The 19653-nt window shown below is 44.5% G+C and overlaps 1 protein-coding gene across 1 annotated transcript in view; it reads left to right on the forward strand.

Annotated features, from left to right (window-relative positions):
- LOC143942963 (potassium channel, subfamily K, member 16-like) overlaps positions 1–19653 on the forward strand; it is a 114948-nt gene that overhangs the window by 87177 nt on the left and 8118 nt on the right. Inside the window, exons 3-5 of the mRNA XM_077464408.1 lie at positions 1501–1621; positions 10682–10848; positions 18765–18939. Of these exons, the coding sequence (XP_077320534.1) occupies positions 1501–1621; positions 10682–10848; positions 18765–18939 (463 nt within the window). The remainder of the gene's footprint in view (positions 1–1500; positions 1622–10681; positions 10849–18764; positions 18940–19653) is intronic.

Below are 19653 nucleotides of genomic sequence, written 5' to 3' on the forward strand. Positions count from 1 at the left end.
GCAAACAGTCTTTAGCATAACAGCGATGCTGCATAGAAGGATTGGGAATTCCTCTGAACACGCAGTGCAGGCTTAGCTGACTCCATTGCAGTCTATCCTCATGGAAATAATGAAAGAGTTGTAATAGTAAGTGGGCTAGTTCCTGGGGATGTAGCAGGAAATGTCTATTAACCATAGAACACTACCCATCAATAGTCTTTTGTTAAGAGTGGCATCTAGTGGACAATGTTGATACTGCAAGTCCAGAAGATATTTTTACTTTATAAGCTGAAGACATGACAACCCCTTAATGTTTACATTGGAGTCTGTCCCTATTGAATAGATTCGCCTTCTCCATTTCTCCTGCTGACCATTGCCACTGAGTTACAATGATAGAAAAAAAAAAAAATTGGAGTTGTCACCAGAGCAAGAGCTAAGGGATATTTTTCATTGAGTGCAACTGTTCCAGTCCCAAACTCTCTAAAAGGGAAACCCCCCTCACTTGGTTGCTGTGGTGGCAGTTACACCATTGAAAAAGGCTTCTTTGTTCAAGTGTGCCAAAGCCTGTCTAAATGTCTATATACTGTATAGCCCTGCTTGGAAGACCTCCATGATCTCCAATAGGGCTGAATTCACATACTGCAGTGACCGGTGTTTTACTGCATTGGGAGAATGCAGGCCACCACAAGGTAACAAAGTGAACAACCCTTTGATTGCCCCTGATGTTAACCCCTTCCCTGCCAATGTCATTTGTACAGTGACAGTGCCTTTATTATTTATTTATTTATTTTTAGCACTGATTACTGTATTAGTGTTACTGGTCCCCAAAAAGTGTCACTAATTGTCAAATTTGCCCGTCGCAATCCCACAAAAAATTTGCCGATTGCCGCCATTACTAGTAAAAAAATCAAAAAAAATCCAGAAATGTGTCCCCTAGTTTGTAGACCCTAACTTTTGTGCTAACTAATCAATAAACAATTATTGGATTTTTTGTTGGTAAAATTATGTATCAAAATACATATTAGCCTAAATTGATGAATAAATTCGATTTTTTTTTTCTCCTTTATAGCACATAAAATAAAAAAACACAGAGGTGATCAGATACCACCAAAAGAAATCTCTATTTGTTGGGGAAAAGGACCTCAATTTTTTATTTATTTTGGGTGCAGAGTTGCATGATCACACACTTGTCAGTTAAAGCAACGCAGTGCCATATTGCAAAAAATTGCCTGGGCATGCAGGGGGTAAAACCTTCCGGTGCTGAAGTGCATGCATGTTTGTGTGAACAGGCCCTTAGCACAAGGATAAAATACTTCTTCTTCTATTTAACTGGATACAGACCTTGTTTATTTTAGCTGAGTGACTGTGATTTTCAAATTTCATTGAATTCAGTTGAAAATAACTTCCTTTTTTTTTTTTAATTACCCTTTATCCTGGTGTAGTAGCATTGTGAAGTGAGCCTATAGTGTATCAGAACTGTTAATTTGCAGTGCATACCACTAAAATGTGTTTTTAAATCAGGTTGTTACAGAAGCAGTCAAACAGGGGTTAAATCCTCTTGAGAACAGCACCTCAATCCACCACACTAACTGGGATTTTGGAAGTGCCTTCTTTTTTGCTGGAACAGTGGTTACCACCATAGGTAAGATCTGCATTTTTTGTTGCTGCATTTTTTTTGTTCAGGGGTATTGTCGTTAAAGAAGAATAATAATAATTTGTCATAAAAAACATCTTTGCCATTCTGAAGCTTCCCTCCAACCACTTTGCTCTTTCTGTACTTGCCAAATATGCTGCAGAAATCACCCTCCACTAAGTCTGGCTGCAGCCATTTTAAAATGTGGCAGCTGAAGCTGCTGCCTGTTCTCTTCCTGAATTTAAACACGCACAGGCACACCCCCAGCTCTGCAGCTCTTATTGGCCCTCTTATGACTCATCCCCCCTCCCTTACTGGCAAACTCTCAGCAGAGTGAGAGAGAGCTGTGCATGATGTCATAAGCCCAGGCCAATGACCAGACAATTAACAGGAAGTGGGGTGTATAAGGTATTTAATGGCCAAAATGTTTTAATAAAAGTTAAAACAACAAGGACAGAAGATTTAATAGGTGGAAAGTTGAAAAAATGACTGAAAGTCCACTTTAAATGCTATTTTCCAGTCTATTCGTCATTTAAATAGGTACATAATTGGCCCATATAACTGATATGGTGATGTGTGCATATTTAGTTTGGGTCACATTTTGCGCAGCTCACTGTGCATTTACAGCAGTGTGCATATACACATTATATATACATTACAATTGTTTTCCTGGGTTTTCTTCAGTTACATTCTTCATAATAAGTGTAGCAGAGTGTTGGGCTGCAAGGGCTAAGCCCTGACATTATCAAGAGCTACCTGTGTACTGGGAGCAAACAGGCAAGCTGGACTTTAATGCTCTACTGTCTCCCATTAGCAGGGGGAGTGGGAGTGCTGACGGCACCCAATTGACCATGAAACTGCCACAGTGAATGATGGGAGTTGAAGTCCAGATGGAGAATTATTTGGGCCTTCATTCCCCAATGGACTACATCTCCCAAAAGGGGCTGAGACACAGGAGGAAAGGAAAACTGTATCTTCCTAGGCTGTTACGTGACACACCCGGTCTTTTGCTGTGGAAAGTTGTGGAACACAACCCTGGAGTCAGACCAGCCAGAGCTGAGGTCTCAGGCATACCACTGCGAGACCAAAGCGAGAATATTGTAGAGTGTGGAGACTGGACCTGTTACCACCGCGAGAGCATAGCACTGCACCCACATGTAGCACTACCCCCGCAGGAGCCGCTTGAGTTTGTTCAGTCCGTTACCCTGCCCTTCAACCCCAAGAATTGTCTCAGTCCATACTGGCACACATAGCAAGAGGTTATTGGAATAGCACATTAAATTCTACACAGACACAGTTCAAACTGTTTTAGTTCTCTCAGATTTACTTAGTCAAGAGAAGAGACTAAAGCCTATTTCACACCTATGCATTTTTTCTTTTTTGTGCGTTTTCAGTTTTACAGAAACAATACAGGCCATTTAACATGGTTTCCCTATTGATGTAGTTCACATCTGTGCAATTTATGGAAAGGGCAGAGGACTTGTTTTTGGTTCCACAGATTTCAATGGATCAAAAGCGTGTATTGAAAAACGCAAAATGCACCTGCACCTACAAACAGCACAACCTGCATAGGTGTGAATCAGGCCTTAAAGGGATATTAGTCAGCCAAGTCCTGGATAAACAGCCAAGACTCAGTTGAAACAGTTCTCAAAGCAGTCAGATAACAATTAGCAACAACACGTCAATGACACCAATGTACACAGCAATAAACAGTAATAAATGGACCCCCCCCCCCCCCAAGTAAGCTATTGATTGATGTAGATATTACTACGGCTAAAGGGGAACCCCAGGCTGTCCTATAATACTTTTTTTATTCTAACAAGAGATAAAGTAATATAGATATCCGTAACATTTCCCCTTTTAAAGAGGAAGTAAAGGCAAAAATGTATTTTTTTTTAAAAGCACACCCTGTAAGGCCAAGGCATAATGAGCTAGTATGCATAGCATACTAGCTCATTATGAATAACTTACCTGAGAACGAAGCCCCCGAAGCGGTCCTCCGCCTTCCTCTTCTCTGCTGCCATGGATCCCGGAGCGACTTCCGGGTCTCGCAGCTCCGGTGCTGTGATTCGCCGGAGCCGCGATGACCTCACTCCCGCGCATGCGCACGGGAGCCGACACTTGTGGCATATCGCTGCGATCTGTGGCCTGCCCAGTGCACCTGTGCGCCACTGTCTACGGCGCATGCCGTATAGGTTTAGGAGATATTTCTTGGACCTTCAGGTAAGCCTTAATCTAGGCTTACCTGTAGGTCAAAGTTGGTTGTAAGGGTTTACAACCACTTTAAGAACTGGTTGTTCCCAGTCACCAATCTGTTTGTGCACTGTTCCTTTTTACGTTTATGCACAGATGTTTCCACTCACATGGTCACATTTTTTAGCACTAAACAAATTTTTGGAATAAAAAATCCTCAGAGTCCAGTGAAAGGAAATCACTAGGCAGCACAGAGGATTCAGTCTGGCAGTAACAGGTCCTCTTTGCACTTCCAAACCATGTCTGCCTACAGTGTTCAAAAGTGGGTAGTGTGTCAGCAAAGTGGGCAGTTTGCCCTCTCACCAGTCCTGCGACCAAAGTAGGGATGTCCTGGCAAGTAGTACTTTAGCAGCTCGCTTGGCCACCTTGCGACTTACCTCTTGCCCTCAGCTGCCTGGAGATGCACCTGAGGTCTCTCTCTGGTGAGACGCCCGTCTCACAGCAGTCTCTGGAATTGTCCCTGGCCCCTTTGCAGGATGGCTTCTCCCTCTCTGCCTCGTGGTGATCTCCCCTCAGAGTTCTCAAAATGAAGTCTTTAGCTAACCCCTTCTTTTGCAGAACAGGCTGGGATTTGTATATCTGCCCCCTTTGAGGATAATGAGGCAGTTTAGTGATGGGACTCCATGTCCCAGAGTACTTTTCTGCTGCTGGCCCCCTAATTGGCTTCCTATCCCTGCCAATAGGGACACAGGGGAGAGAGCAGTGTGGGCAGAAGCCTGTGTGCGAGCGCCGCTTGCATTACATTGGAGTTAGTGAGGAGAAAAAGGGGGGCATATCCCCTGCAGGGGCTGGCAGGTGCACTCTCCCTGTGTGAAGAGCCTGTGTACATTCTGGCGGCAGCCAACTTGATAAGGTACCCGTTACACACAATCCCCCACTAAGATTCTTCGGTCCTCCAAAGAAGGTAAAGAGTCTGTGACCTGTTGCATGCTTTATATATACACGCGGAGGAAAAGCAAGTTAATTTACACAAGAAATCAAACAATTTGCATATAAGATCTGGCAGAGGAATCTCCCAGAAAAATTAGCATAAGAGGGAAGGTTGTCCTACCTACAGGCCACTTCAATTGGAATGGCCCAGCTAAATGTGCCAGGGGGTGGGTTGGGATTGTCCACCACCAAATCTGCGGTGGAAGGAAGGATTAGGTGCTTCAAGTGTCCTCTTTACAGTGAGAACAACTTCCTCAGCGCTTTCACGCAGAGCATCATATGTTAGTCTTTTTGGTGAGTGAATAACCCTTCACTCTTGCTTTTCTGCGCAACAGATTCAGTTTCCTCTTTGATGAAAAATGGAAAGTCTTTGGGATCTGCTGTTGGCAGGGAAGATTGGGGGTCTTCCAACTCTTCAAAAGGTGGACTTTGAGGAACAAACTGAGGAGCTTCTGGCCTGAGTATTCTGGTGTCGGTCACTTTGGGAGGTGAAGGGGGGTAGCAGGCCTTAGTATTTTGGATCTGGCTGCTGTGCTGCTGTGTATTGAGAATCTGTCTGCTGTGGCACACAAACTACTTCTGACAGAGGCAACAGATGATTGCAGTGGCAAGTCTTCAGTGGGCCTGTGCTTCCTTCTGGCCGAATTTGATATGCTGGAAGTCATGGCAACAGCTTGCAAATGAAATAAGGCTGCGACTTCCAGTGGTCAGCCAACTTGTGTTTTCCAGGGACGCTCAGGTTTCTCAGCAGTACCTTGTCACCCGGCTGTAAGTCCTGCATCCATATCCTGAGAACAAAATTTCTTTTGTTTCTCTGCCCTCGGGCATCTGAGGCGGCTTGGGCCTAATCATAGGCAGTCTTCAGACTTCTCTGCAGATGGTCCACATACCCTCTGTGGGAGGTTGCTGAGGTATCGTCTAGAGATGTGCCAAAGGCCAAGTCTACTGGCAGCCGGGCCTCCCATCTGAACATCAGATGATAGGGAGAGTATCCAGTGGCATCATTTGCAATGCTGGTATAAGCATGCAGGATAGCCACTACTGTATATGCTTGCTCCAGTGCTGCTTTCTCAACAAAGCATTTGTGTCTGTGTTTCTGACGCCTGGTCCATACTTCAAGTTGAAGATGAATTCCGAGGGGCAGCCAACCATCTGTGACCTGTGGCGTCCAACTGTTGCGGTAGTGAGAATATAGGTGAAGAGGTTGTTGTCGGTCTTAATCACAAAACTCTGCTCCATACAAGTAATCCCTCAGCTTATCCAGTACTGTCCATTTTTTAGAGCCAGAAACTTGAGTTTATGCGTGGGATACTTCTTCTTGGTGGGTGCCATGCTCCGACTCGCATAGTTCACAGGCTGTAAGTGCCCATCATGCTCTTAATATCAAACCCCGCTTAACCCATCTTGACTGGCATCAACATGTAGTTCATAGGGCTTGGTTGGATCTGCATAGGCCAGGACTGGGGCGGTTGTTAGACTCCATTTCAACTGACTAAAAGAATCTTCACGCTTGAGTCCATTGTTCCTGAATGGACTGTCAGGGTTTTCTGGGCCCTCCAGCTGGTCTGACAGGCTTCGTCAGATCTGGGTCATCGTTTTCCTCCATTTTTTTTTTCAGTAGCTCATTGAGTGGACAAGCTATTTTAGCGACTCCCTCGCCGAATCTTCCATAATAAGAGCAAAATCCCAGACATGACCTAAGCTCAGTTACATTAGTAGGTCTCGGCCAGGGGGTGACAGCATCTGGGGGACGGTGACCACTCTGTCGGCAAAAAAAATGTGGCCAAGATAGTTGACTGATGGTTGATAAAACAAGCACATCTCCAGAGACAGCTTCAACCCCCTCATCATGGAGTCTCTTCAGGACTGCTCTTCATGTTCTTCCAAGGTCTTCCCAAAGACATGTCATCTAGATACAACACTTTGATCAGGTTCATGTTGCCCAGTCTTCATTAGTCTTTGGAATGTAGTAGTGGGGGCACCAGACAAGCCTTGAGGCATGCGGTCAAAGTCAAAGAATCCCACTGGGGTAATGACAGCGGTCTTCTCCCAATCCTCAGGATGCATGGGGATTTGGTAGCACTTGCTCTTCAAGTCCAGCATGCTAAACCATTTTGTTGCTGACAGGCTCTGCAAGGCATCTTTGATCCTTGGGGTGGTATATTTGTCAGGAATTGTCCTTCGATTCAGCATCCTGTAGTCAATACACAGCCTCACTTACCCATTCTTCTTCCATACCACCACTAGTGGGGAAGCGTATGGATTTCGGGACTCTCGGATGATACCTGCTCGCTTTAGTTCTGCCAGTTTTTCTTGCAAATCCCCTAAAGGGATCCATCAGACTCTTTCTCTGAACTGCTTATCTTCTTGTAGTTGGATTTGGGGATTGCTTTTTGCACACCCCGCATCAAACTCACTCTTAAAGAATGCAATCTGCCATCTCGGGAGCTGAGTCTTGGCTCTTTCTTTCCATTCAGGTGAAAAAGGAGTGTTCTTTGGATAGAACTCTTCAACAGGGATCACATTCTTATATCCCCCTCCAAATCAGAAAGTGAGACTGGGGTGGCTGGATTTACCTGTCCCAGCAACATCCGAGCCGGCATCTTCATTGGCGAGGCCATTATGTTGCGGACACTAACTGAGAACTTCCTGTGACTTCTTTGTAACGCTTTGGTTGAAACCACTTCGGGAATGCTCTACTCCCATGTCTTGTCTTTCTGTCCATCTGCTTTGAGGACCATGAAAGGGCCTGATTTCTTCCACTTTAGCATGATAGAGTCTTGTAAACAGGCCACTTCACCAGGCTGCAATGCTTTCTCACATTGGTGTAAGTGCTAGATCTTTAGCTGGGGCCTTCTGTTCTTGTACCAGGTTTTGATAGGCTTGTCTCAACATGGGGAGCACACTTGTAGTTGAAGTGTCTGGCTCGAGAACGAGATGTCAACAGTCTTCTGACAAGATCAGTGTTGGTCCCTATGAGATGAGAACTCTTACTGACCCATAGTGGGTGAGGACAGACCACTGCCAAAGTGTCAAAGGTCTCAGCTTTCCCAGCCACGGAGGTATCGAAGGTCAGTTTGACTGGTAGATAGCCATCATAGGGGAATTTCTGAGTCCCAATGCCTCATATCTTTAGCTCTTCCAACTTCTGTGCTGTGTTCTGGGAGTCTGGTGTGCACAGACTCTCTGACGCAAGACAGCATGTGTCAAAGGAAACTGCACACTGGGTCACTCGGAGGCAACAATGGGAGTCCTCTGCAAGGGTTTATACTTCCCCCGATATCTCCTTGCGTTGTTTTTCTCAGAGCTAGCTAATAGAGATGGGCTCCCTGTTGGCTCTTTCACCGGGGCCCTCTGAAGTTTCCCACTGGCTTCTGGCATTGTGCTTCACGCTTCGCTGGACTCGGACACGTCTGCCAATAATGTCCTTTTTCTCCATACTTTCTCCAAATTCCTTGATTTGCTGGCTTCCCAACCTGAGCAACAGTAGAGTTTGAGGACTTTTTGGACTCAGACACTTCTTCTCCAGGTGGAACAGTGGGTTTATCAGTCAGCAGGTCCATCATCTCTATCAGCTGTTGCAAATGAGTCTTATGGAGCTCAACCTCAGAGTCAGTATTCGCTACACTGGCCAGTCTGATTCCAACAACAGATTCCGCCCTTTGACTCTTCTTGTTTTTCCAGGATTGCCTCCTCTTCCCGCACAGTCAGGATCAGATCTGGGTATTTCAAGATGCCACCATCTAGCCGGGTCCACAGCAGGAGCGTGATGGGGTCCAAGGGCTGGGCACCAATCAAGACTTGTTGGGCATGGACCTCATCCACCTTCCGGGGGGTTTAAACCTTTCTTCAATAAAATTTGGTGCATAATTTTGTCCAACCGTCCCATGTAGTCAGATAACTTCTCTCCCTCATTTTGGTAGGTGTGCTCCAACTGGTATGAGATCAGAAACCATATCTGTACACCCAAACCTATCCTGCAGAATATTCAGATACACCTGGGTGATACAATCTTGCTTGCTGAGCTTCAAATTGTGGATGGCTTCTGAGGCAGGCCCTCTTAAATGCTCTGTGATTCTGTTTCTTGTGGGTCTCAGGAATGTTCCATTCATCCAAGGCCTGGGTGGCCTAGTCCAGCCACTCTTCAAAATTTTCCTCCCTATAGGCACTGGCTGCCTTCCAGAAAAGGCCCTGAGTTTACGATACCCAGTTCCGGAGTTGGTTGGAGTGTCTTTCTGGCATTTTTACACAAAGTCTTCCAGGACAGCAAAGTAGTAAGGGCCAATCGTGGCCAGAGGGGTCGCAGAAGGGACGTCTTCCTCTGAAGGCTTAACTTGGCTATAACTGGCAGGACACATGTCTTTAGCTGGGTGAGAGAGAACTCAGTCTTGTTAGCCTGTTGAACACTGGTGCCTTGGAAATTGTCTGGAATTCCTCACTTCCATTCTAGTAGCGCATAGGTGCAGGAGCGCCCATGGTCTGGTTTAACATAGATCACCCACACCTTCCTGTCTGGGAACAAAGTCTTCACTGCCTGACTGATTTGTTTTTCAGTGCAGATCTCTTCAGGGAACTCTATCAACACTCTTTAGTGGGAAGCCTTCTTCTCCACACCACTGGATCACAGCAGCAAGGTCCATCCTGGTGCTTTCAGGGATGCTGCCTGAAGAAGTTGACTGCAGAGCAGCAGGGCAAGGCCTTATAAATGTCTTCACCAGCAGTTGGAGCTCATAGAAGGCAAAATATCCTCAGTCTAACTAAAGAAAATCACTAGGCAGCACAGAGGATTTGATCTGGCAGTAACAGGCACTTCCAAACTATGTCTGCCTACAGTGTTCAAAAGTGGGTAGTACGCCAGCAAAGTGGGCAATTTGCCCTCTCACCAGTCCTGTGACCACAGTAGGTATGTCCTGGCAGGTAAAACTTCTGCGGCCCGCCTGGTCACCTTGCACTTAGTCACCTCTTGCCCTCAGCTGCCTGAAGATGCACTGGAGGTCTCTCTAGTGGGATGCCCGTCTCACAGCAGTCTCTGAAATCGTCCCTGGCCCCTTTTGGCAGGAGCCAGTGAGGAGAAAAAGGGAGAAGGGAAAATCCCCCCGCAAGAGCTGGCAGGTGCGCTCTCCTTGTGTGAAGAGCTGTGTACAGTGGCGGCCAGCTTGGTAAGGTACCCGCTACGAAAACACTGAAGCATAAGACCATGGCTCAATATACCTCCCCTATAATTAAGCCCTGGTTGGCAGGGTGAAAACATATCGGGTCATGGCCCGAGGAGCGACATTGACTGAGGCTTTCACATATATACATCCATACCAGGATCAGCTATAGTGAGTGGCTGTCTTATGCTTTTAAATTACCATTTCTCTCACTGGATGATTTTTCTTACGCTGGCATTTCTAATATCCTGAGTACAACTGGGCACCTACAACTCAGCCTGGAGCAGCACCACCAAGCACTACACTAAAACTGTACCGCCAGGTGAGGCAAGGTCCAGAGCCATGCTGAACCCGGGACAGAGAATTCCTTTCCATGCAGTGTGATTTCCAAACTGATTTTGCTGAATTTGGTAAGAGGGCCTTGTGGCCATAACATATTGCTACTAGAGGGGCTGAGCCCTTAGGAATTGACCACACAGTTGTCCTATAGTCCATTACTCGCAGGCCTTACTGTGACTGTTCTCATGTGCACCAGCAGTATTATTGGGCCCCAGTGTCAGCTGGCTGAAGATCAAGGACTAAAGAAGGTACATTTACAGCATGAGGAACTTTTTGAGGATAGGTTATTGGTAAAAGAATCCTAAATAGTTGCTATGGGCCACAAGCTCAAAGAAAAAATGTTTTCTTAAGAAAGCATTTCAAAATAAAACTTATTTTTATTTTTTCCTTTTAGGCTATGGGACAATTGCCCCCAGAACACCAGGTGGACAGATGTTCTGTGTGGCCTACGCACTATTTGGAATCCCCTTCAATATCATTTTTCTTAGTCACATTGGTAAAAATCTCTCCCTTTGGTGTAAACGATTTGGAAAGTTTTTGGTAAAAAAAAGAATAAAAAAGGTAAGTTATTTTTTTTTCTACCTGTATTCCATCTTCCAATACTATTACAATTTAAAAAAAGCAACAAGACTAGCCAAGGGATTTAGTATTTTTTTTTTTTTTGCAACTGTTATTGTCACAGGATTTTCAGGCCAAGAGCAATTTTTACATTTCAGCTATCAACCTTTTCTTTCAGCAATAACGTCATTATTTAAGTTAACACCAGGATTCGTATATTTTTTGGGACAAACATGACTTTCTTTTGGTGATATTTTCTTACAAATATTTAAATTTTTAAGCAATCTGTAACAACACAAACATACTTTTTTTTCTACTTTGATCAGTGTTTAAGTTAAAAAAGGATTGTACTTTAACGTGACACACAAATTATTTAATGAACAAAATAGAAAAAAGTTTAAATATTAGTGGTAAAAAATAAATGAATAAATAAAATATCAGGAAAATAATACTTAAAGAAAAGGAGTTCATTTGGGTTGGTTGGGGTAAACTATAAGAGGTTTAATAGTAACAAATGCTGTTTTTAAATTCCCTAATTTGCTCCACTCATTGAAGTGTAAAAGTGCTGCTAGGGTTCCTAAACACCCAGGACACACATGGCCATCTAGATTGAAATATTTGGAAAAAAAATACAATTAAAATAACAAATTATAAACCACAATTCTAAAATGTGTGGGAAATTTGAACTGCTACTGGAAATGAGAATGGATGTGCAAAATAAAAATACAATCAAAGTTCAGTGCTACAGTATATTGGTCTATAGCAGGGATATGCAATCAGCGGACCTCCAGCTGTTGCAAAACTACAAGTCCCATCATGCCTCTGTCTCTGGGTGTCATGCTTGTGGCTGTCAGAGTCTTGCTATGCCTCATGGGACTTGTAGCTCCGCAACAGCTGGAGGTCCGCTAATTGCATATCCATAGTTGCCAACTGTCCCAAATTTCCTGGGAGATTCCCGGGATTAGGACCCTTGTCCCGATTTAATTTTGTCCTGGCAAATGTCCCAGGAAATTCTGTTAGTCACGGTTTTTCGCCGCCGGCCGCTAGAGGTCCGCGGCCGGCGGAGACATTGTCTCCAGCCGCCCTTTTAAAGAAGACCCAGAAGCTGGTCTACAATAGAGATGCTGTGGCACCGCCCACCCCCGCCCCGCTGCCAGTGCCTGTAAAGTGTATGGAAAGGGGCAGAATGTGGGTGGTGCCGCAGCTCAATCTCTCCACACGGCAACAATGGCGTCTGAAGTCAGAGGGGGCAGTCTGGATGTCAGGGGCCAGTCAGAGTCTGGATATTGGGGGCCTGCAATCTGGATGTCGGGGGTCAGTCAGAGTCTGGATGTCGGGGGCCAGTCTGGATGTCAGAGGGGGGCTAGTATGGATGTCGGGGGCCAGTCTGGATGTCAGAGGGGGCAGTCTGGATGTCGGGGGCCAGTCAGAGGGGCCAGTCTGGATGTCCGAGGGGCCAGTCTGGATGTCAGAAGGGGCCAGTCTGGATGTCAGAAGGGGCCAGTCTGGATGTCAGAAGGGGCCAGTCTGGATGTCAGAAGGGGGCAGTCTGGATGTCAGAGGGGCCAGTCTGGATGTCAGAGGGGCCAGTCTGGATGTCAGAGGGGCCAGTCTGGATGTCAGAGGGGCCAGTCTGGATGTCAGAAGGGGGCAGTCTGGATGTCAGAAGGGGGCAGTCTGGATGTCAGAAGGGGCCAGTCTGGATGTCAGAGGGGCCAGTCTGGATGTCAGAGGGGCCAGTCTGGATGTCAGAGGGGCCAGTCTGGATGTCAGAGGGGCCAGTCTGGATGTCAGAGGGGCCAGTCTGGATGTCAGAGGGGCCAGTCTGGATGTCAGAGGGGGCAGTCTGGATGTCAAAGAGGGCAGTCTGGATGTCAGGGGGGCCAGTCTGGATGTCAGGGGGGCCAGTCTGGATGTCAGAGGGGCCAGTCTGGATGTCAGAGGGGCCAGTCTGGATGTCAGAGGGGCCAGTCTGGATGTCAGAGGGGCCAGTCTGGATGTCAGAGGGGGGGACAGTCTGGATGTCAGAGGGGCACCAGATGTAAGGAGGACTGAAGGGGACACCAGATGTAAGGAGGACTGAAGGGGACACCAGATGTAAGGAGGACTGAAGGGGACACCAGATGTAAGGAGGGGCTCCACTGATGGAGACACAGATGTGAGGAAGGCTGGTCTGATGGGGTACCTGATGTAAGGAGGGACTCTGCTGGGGGCACCTGATGGCATCTGGTGGCAGGCAACGTGGCTAGTGACACGCTCATGGCTCCCACTGATTCTGCATTATGGTGAGTTGAATGATTTCATTTTATATTACAATGTAATAATAGAAATAATGCGCTTCAATCATCCTGACACCATAACAATCATGGTGTTGGGATGATTCAAGCGCTAATACCAGGTATTTGGAGTATCTTTATCTGCTGATTGTCAAACTCTGGAAAACACATATTGCTATTGTGGTGTAGGATCTGGGACTGCTGTCCCTCCATCCCCCCCTTTCCCTCTCCATCCCGCATTCATCTCAGACTCTAACCACACCCCTTTGAGCCACACCCATGTAGGCCACGGCCACTATTTACGTAAACCACGCCCATATTTCGCTGCATTTTCACCTTTTCCTATGCCACGCCTATAGCTGCATGCCCCTGCCCCCTAATTATAATACAGCTCTGCCTAGAGCCAAAAAAGTGTCCTGGAATTTTTTTTTACCATGTTGGCAACTATACATATCCCTGGTCTATAGAATTCTTCTTAGGATGATGGCAACTGTTACTGCACAGAAGACCTAGGGCAGTGGTTCTCAACCGAGTCCTCAAGTACTCCCAAGAGGCCATGTTTGCAGGTTTTCTTTTTATTGCACAAGTGCTTTAAATCAGATTCAGTGGCTTGGTTATGAAGGAGAGCTATTTTATCTAAGAGAAATTCCCAAAACATGGCCTGTTGGGGGTACTTGAGGACAGGGTTGGGAACCACTGACCTAGGGCACACATTTGGAAGACCTGGGGCACTTTCCCTGGGTGCCTGGTGTCACACAACGACCCTGCTGAAGAAAGAAGTGAAAAAGCCTTGTGTAAGTGTTGGGCTGTTATGACTGGGGGGGGGGAGAACTTTCTCCCTGTCCCCACATGAAAGTGCTTGGCTACTGGCTGCCCAAGCACCTATTGCTGCATTATGGGAGGAAAGAGTAACATTTTCCTTTGATGCCCAGTGGTACTGGGCATTTCACAAATTTCTGTTGGGCAAATAGAGCAGTGAAGGGAAGTGAGTATAAGCAGTTATTACTACTAAAGTTAACATGTTTGTGTGTGTGTTTTTTTTTAAATATATTATATTATCATTTGTGTATAGGCATTTAAATAAATATGGAATAAAAAAGAAATGAGAAAAAGGCGCCTCATATGTTAATCTAAAATATTCAAATGCAGCACCAAAAATTAGTATTAACTAATAAAGCCTATGTAAAAAGTGGTAAAGGGTGCAAATAGAACATGTGCTACTACATTACAAAATTAAGTGCATAATATGTCATATGAAGCTAAACATTATATTTGTGTCAAAGTCCAAAGTTCAGAAATCACTTGTATATATGAATAAACAATATGATATAAAAATAAAATAATAATTCAGGTCTTCTGTATAAACTCCAACACCGTACCTCCTAAAGTGCAATGTGCTTCAATTCTTGACAGAAAAAAGTGCTTCACCCAAAGTTACATATATTTGCTAACCAGATTTCTAAGGCCACAAAGTGACCACCAGGCATATAAATAAAAGGATTTCTTCTTCCGTTGGCTAGATGCTTCCAAGCCACGCTCAACCTTAATCAGCTGCTTCCAAGATTAGCCCAGACCACACTCCAGTCATAAATGGTATGAGATAATATAGACTTCAGTCAACCATACTCTTGAGTATAATATCCATAGCTCCCTTTCATGCAATCTATAAAGTTAGGCTCCACCATAAACGAGCCACAGAAAGGCATAGATAGTGCAATATTGTCTTTAATTCTTTAAAAACACTTACAAGTCATATGTAAGGTACAGCAGGTTGCAGTACAGCTGGGGGAAGAGGCAAAGGACGGTCCATCACTGTGTGTGATAAAAGAAGCGTGGCAACTCCTGTATCATGTGTGTCAAGCCTCAATTTTGAAGCATTTCATGCTCATGTGCACGTCATCTGCAAAATGGACCTGCCACCATGATACCGGAGTCTAAGTACTATACAAATCAACGCCATTGGTCAGTCACGATCGTGTATGGGATCAGGTATTATTTATATTTCCATAAGATTTCTAAATATCAGAAACTGACAAGCATCCGCCATCTTCCAGCCATGTTCAACATTTATTATCATGTACAAAATTATTTTAAATTATTTTAAATTAAAACATATAAACTATGCAGCATTCATATACGCCCTATTTAATCATCTAAAGATTCAAAAAAAATCTAAAAGCTACATTATAAAATAAAGTGCATAATATGAAGTATGAAGGTAAACATTATATTTGTGTCAAAGTTCAAAGTTCAGAAATCACTTGCATATATGAATAAACAATATGACATAATAATAAAATAATAATTTTAGGTCTTCTGTGCAAACTCCAACACCGTGCCTCCTAAAGTGTTCTTCATGTGCTTCAATTCTTAAAATCACTCTGGATGTGGCTGTATACAAATATCTGAAAAGAAGGGGGGGGGGGGGGGAGACATGAACGGGGAAAGGGAACTGGTAGTAGATATGGGTATTTCAGAACAAATCCATAATAAATATGTCCTTGTAAGGATGATAGGTTTCTGAATATATAGAAGGCAGCCAGTCAATAAAAGCTAGAAGAGGCTCTGGAACAAGACAAAAGGAAAAAAGAATGGCGCCCTCTAAATGCAGCATGTTTTACAATAAGTTTAATATAAATGGATTAAAAACACTCACATGGGAGTAGTAAAATTCCAGCGTTCATCCGCATGGTCCCCAAATGATATAAGGTTCACGGGCTGATAGAAGCGATCTTCAGTCCTGTTGTACTGCATGCACACAGCTCTTCCGTGAGGCTGGGAGATGGGTCGTGGATGCTCCATGGTGTCGTGATGTCGTCATATCCGGGAACTGGGTCGGCAGGCAGTGCTTCGCATTCAGAGCATGCATGCTTCTTCCTCAGGCTTTGCTGGTGACCATCTTGGTTAGGGGAACTTATACCATAAGGCAAGGGGGAGGATTCGACAGTGATTAGTGGGAGGATTGGACTGTGATTTAGTAAACCCTCCCTGGTAACCATGGTGACAGTGATAACAAAAACAAAGCCTAGCAATAAGGCAATGCTATCTGTATCGCGGGGGGGGAATGGAAACAAAGCTGTGTTGTCTTAACTTCGTTTTTAACTTCGGGTCTACTAAATCACAGTCCAATCCTCTCCCTAATCACTGTCAAATCCTCCCCCTTGCCTTATGGTATAAGTTACCTTAACCAAGATGGCCACCAGCAAAGCCTGGGGAAGGAGCACACATGCTACAAACGCTAAGCACCACCCACTGACCCCGTTCCCGGATGTGACGGCATCAAGACACCACAGAGCATTCACGTTCTACGTCCCAGCCTCCCGGAAGCGCTGTGTGCATGCAGTACGACCGGACAGCTACAGGACTGAGGATCACTTCTATCAGCCCATGAACCTTATATCATTCAGGGACCATGTGAATGAACTATTGCATTTGAAGTAATAATGATACAATAAATATTATTGTATCTGTGTATTCATTTGTCTAATCCCTATAGTTAGTCTATATTAATCTCTGACCACATGTTACTGTTGATATCACAATAATATAAGGTTAGCTATGAAACCAAACGCACGGTTTATAAGTCATAAAGTCTTATTTATTTCCCAAGGAAATAAGAAAGCTAACATGAAATACTAGAGAAAGATATAACAGACATAGACCAACAATACACATCATATCAGAATATCAAAGATACTTATCACAAGGCCCTCCGCAAGGCTTGTTTCTTCCAGCTATGCTCAGATGTTGAAGAGAGGCCCAGAGCCATGAGACTTAGGCCCAAGCCATGATCCAAAGGGAAAGGGGTCTCAAGATGGCAAAGCCACCAGGCTCAGGCAAAGACCTGCAGCAAAAGAGAGAGCTCTCTATTTGAAACAGCCCTTTATACAATCACACCTCATCCAAACCCCCTCCCATTGCCAGCCCAACTAAATTTTGGACGAATCAGAGTATCCCTGGGGAATTCCTCCTCAACAGGTCATATCACTGACCATCCTGGGGTATTGTCCACTAGGGGGCAGCGTTTGTCCATGAATCACCACTGTCCGACCTGAGTCAAATCTTCATAAATATCTGGGTCTTTGATCTTCTGTATCTCAACTCATCAATTATCTCTGCCAGTCATGCTCTCTTTGAAGCTCGCTTGCAGAGCAGTTAATCAGGAATTCTCATAGACAGATCTGAGTCAGTATTGTCATGGACAGTTAGAGGCTTAATTGGCTACATTCCAACGTGGGGGGGGGCATCCTGTCCCCCGGGGAGTGAGAATATCTTCATCCTTTCAAAAACCATGGAAGCCTGGCAGATTTTGGGAATAAAAACAGATATGTAGACAATCCAGAAATATGACATTGGACCATGTCGACTTCCAACAGTATTCTTACACGCTGCAATTTTAATGCTCCCATGTGAGTGTTTTTAATCCATTTATATTAAACTTTTTTGTAAAACACGCTGCATTTAGAGGGCACTGTTCGTTTTTACCTTTTGTCGGTTATGGTGGAGCCTAACTTTACAGATTGAATGAAAGAGAGCTGTGGATATATACTCAAGAGTTGTCAGGGCTGGCTAAGCCTTCCTTCTCTGGGCTGGCTGCTCAGCTGTCGGCTAATTGCCAGCTCTCATCTCTCTCCACAGTCACCCAGCTATTGCTGATCCTACTCGTCTGACCTGCCTACTTAAAGCTGTCCAGCTCACTTCATCTCTGCCTTTGCCCTGGTCACATCACAAGAAACCATCTCCTGTGGTTCTGTTTAAAGACTGGCTTGCTGACATCCCTCCTGGCTCCTTACCCTGCTTGCTGTTGTTCCACTTGGATCCCTGACTTCTGGCCTGGCTGATTACCTGATCTGGTTATTGAACTCTGGACTGGCTGACTACTCGATCCGGTTATTGGACTCTGGCTATGCTTTGACTACGCTTACTCTATTTATTTACCTTTTTATTTTATATTAATAAACAAGTGTGATTTAATTGTACTTCTGTCTCGGTCTGGTTCATGGTTTCTGACAAGAGTATGGTTGACTATATTATCTCATACCATTTATGACTGGAGTGTGGTCCGGGATAACCTTGGAAGCAGCTGATTAAGGCTGAGCGTGGCTTGGAAGGAATCCTTTTATTTATATGCCTGGTGGTCACTTTGTGGCCTTAGAAATCTGGTGAGCACATATATGTCACTTCGGGTGAAGCACTTTTTTCTGTCAAGAACTGAAGCACATTGCACTTTAGGAGCTATGGTGTTGGAATTTGCAGACCTGAATTATTATTTTATTTTTATATCATATTGTTTATTCTTATATACAAGTGATTTCTGAACTTTGGACTATGATACAAATATAATGTTTACCTTCATACGACACATTATGCACTTTATTATATAATGTAGTAGCACATGTTCTATTTGCGCCCTTAACCACTTTTTACATTTAAATAAATATCCATACACATTCTTAAAAATGATTGTATTTTCTATTTCCTGCATCATCTTGGGCCATTGTTGTGGCAGAACATCAGTGCATCTTAAAGGAAACCTGGAGCATGAAAATAAATGGGAGATGCTATTGCTGGCCTCCTGCTTTCCTGTAATAAAAGCTCTTTTACAGTAATGATTAACAGCACTTTTCTTTTTTTCTCTCTTAGAAAACAGCAAAGGTCCTGACAATCATATTTTTCCTTGTGATGGGAATTATTGTATTTCTTGGAATCCCACCCTTGGTATTTATAATCACTGAGAGTTGGTCATATGAAGAAGGATTATATTATGCCTTCATTACATTGAGCACCATTGGCTTTGGGGATTTTGTAGTAGGATCTGGTATGTAACCTTTTCGCAATTAATCAGCGACACACTTTAAGGAGAAACTGTCACCTTGAACATTCAGCACAACATAACAATGTCTTCAGAGGACATTCTCAATACACTTCATACTTACTTGTGTTCCCTCGCAGCTCCTTGCTCCTTTGAAGGCAGTAATGAAATTAGCTATTTCCCTAGACCGAGAAACTGTCATAGGAGAACGGCTCACATGTTTCACCCCCCTCATATTGCCAGAAGTGATGGATATTGCCCACTTCAATGTAGCAAGGTGCTGAGAGGGAGCACTGAAAAGATGAGTAGAAGAGGGTTGTGGGATGCCTTTTGCAGAGTTATGTCTTTACCTGCATGGCCAAGGTGAGACAGTCTCCCTAAGGTTTAATGAACAAGATTGTGAAAAAAAATCAAAGACCTACAAAGTAGAGAAACTCAAATCACAACAATCACTTGCTCAGATTTAAGTTTAAAGCAGACACAGCGATAGGCTGCTGGTTGTTGGCAATGGTTATTTTTCTACTTGTTTAGTAAGACTATGGGGGATATTTATATTGGAGTGCAAATACTGCTGTAGCACCCTCTAGTTAATTAGGTAGGTGCTAGAGTAAAGATTTTGTTGTGGAGAGTAGGAAAATGTAGGCAGGCCTAGCTGGTGGCTAGGCCTGTTTGTTTTCATTCTGGGCTGGGAGTGGCTCAGGGCAGGGTGGCTCACAGTCA

The sequence above is a fragment of the Lithobates pipiens genome, unplaced genomic scaffold (genome assembly GCF_037356315.1).
Source record: "Lithobates pipiens isolate NorthernLeopardFrog02 unplaced genomic scaffold, aLitPip1_a1.2 Scaffold_30, whole genome shotgun sequence".
Lineage (NCBI taxonomy): Eukaryota > Metazoa > Chordata > Amphibia > Anura > Ranidae > Lithobates > Lithobates pipiens.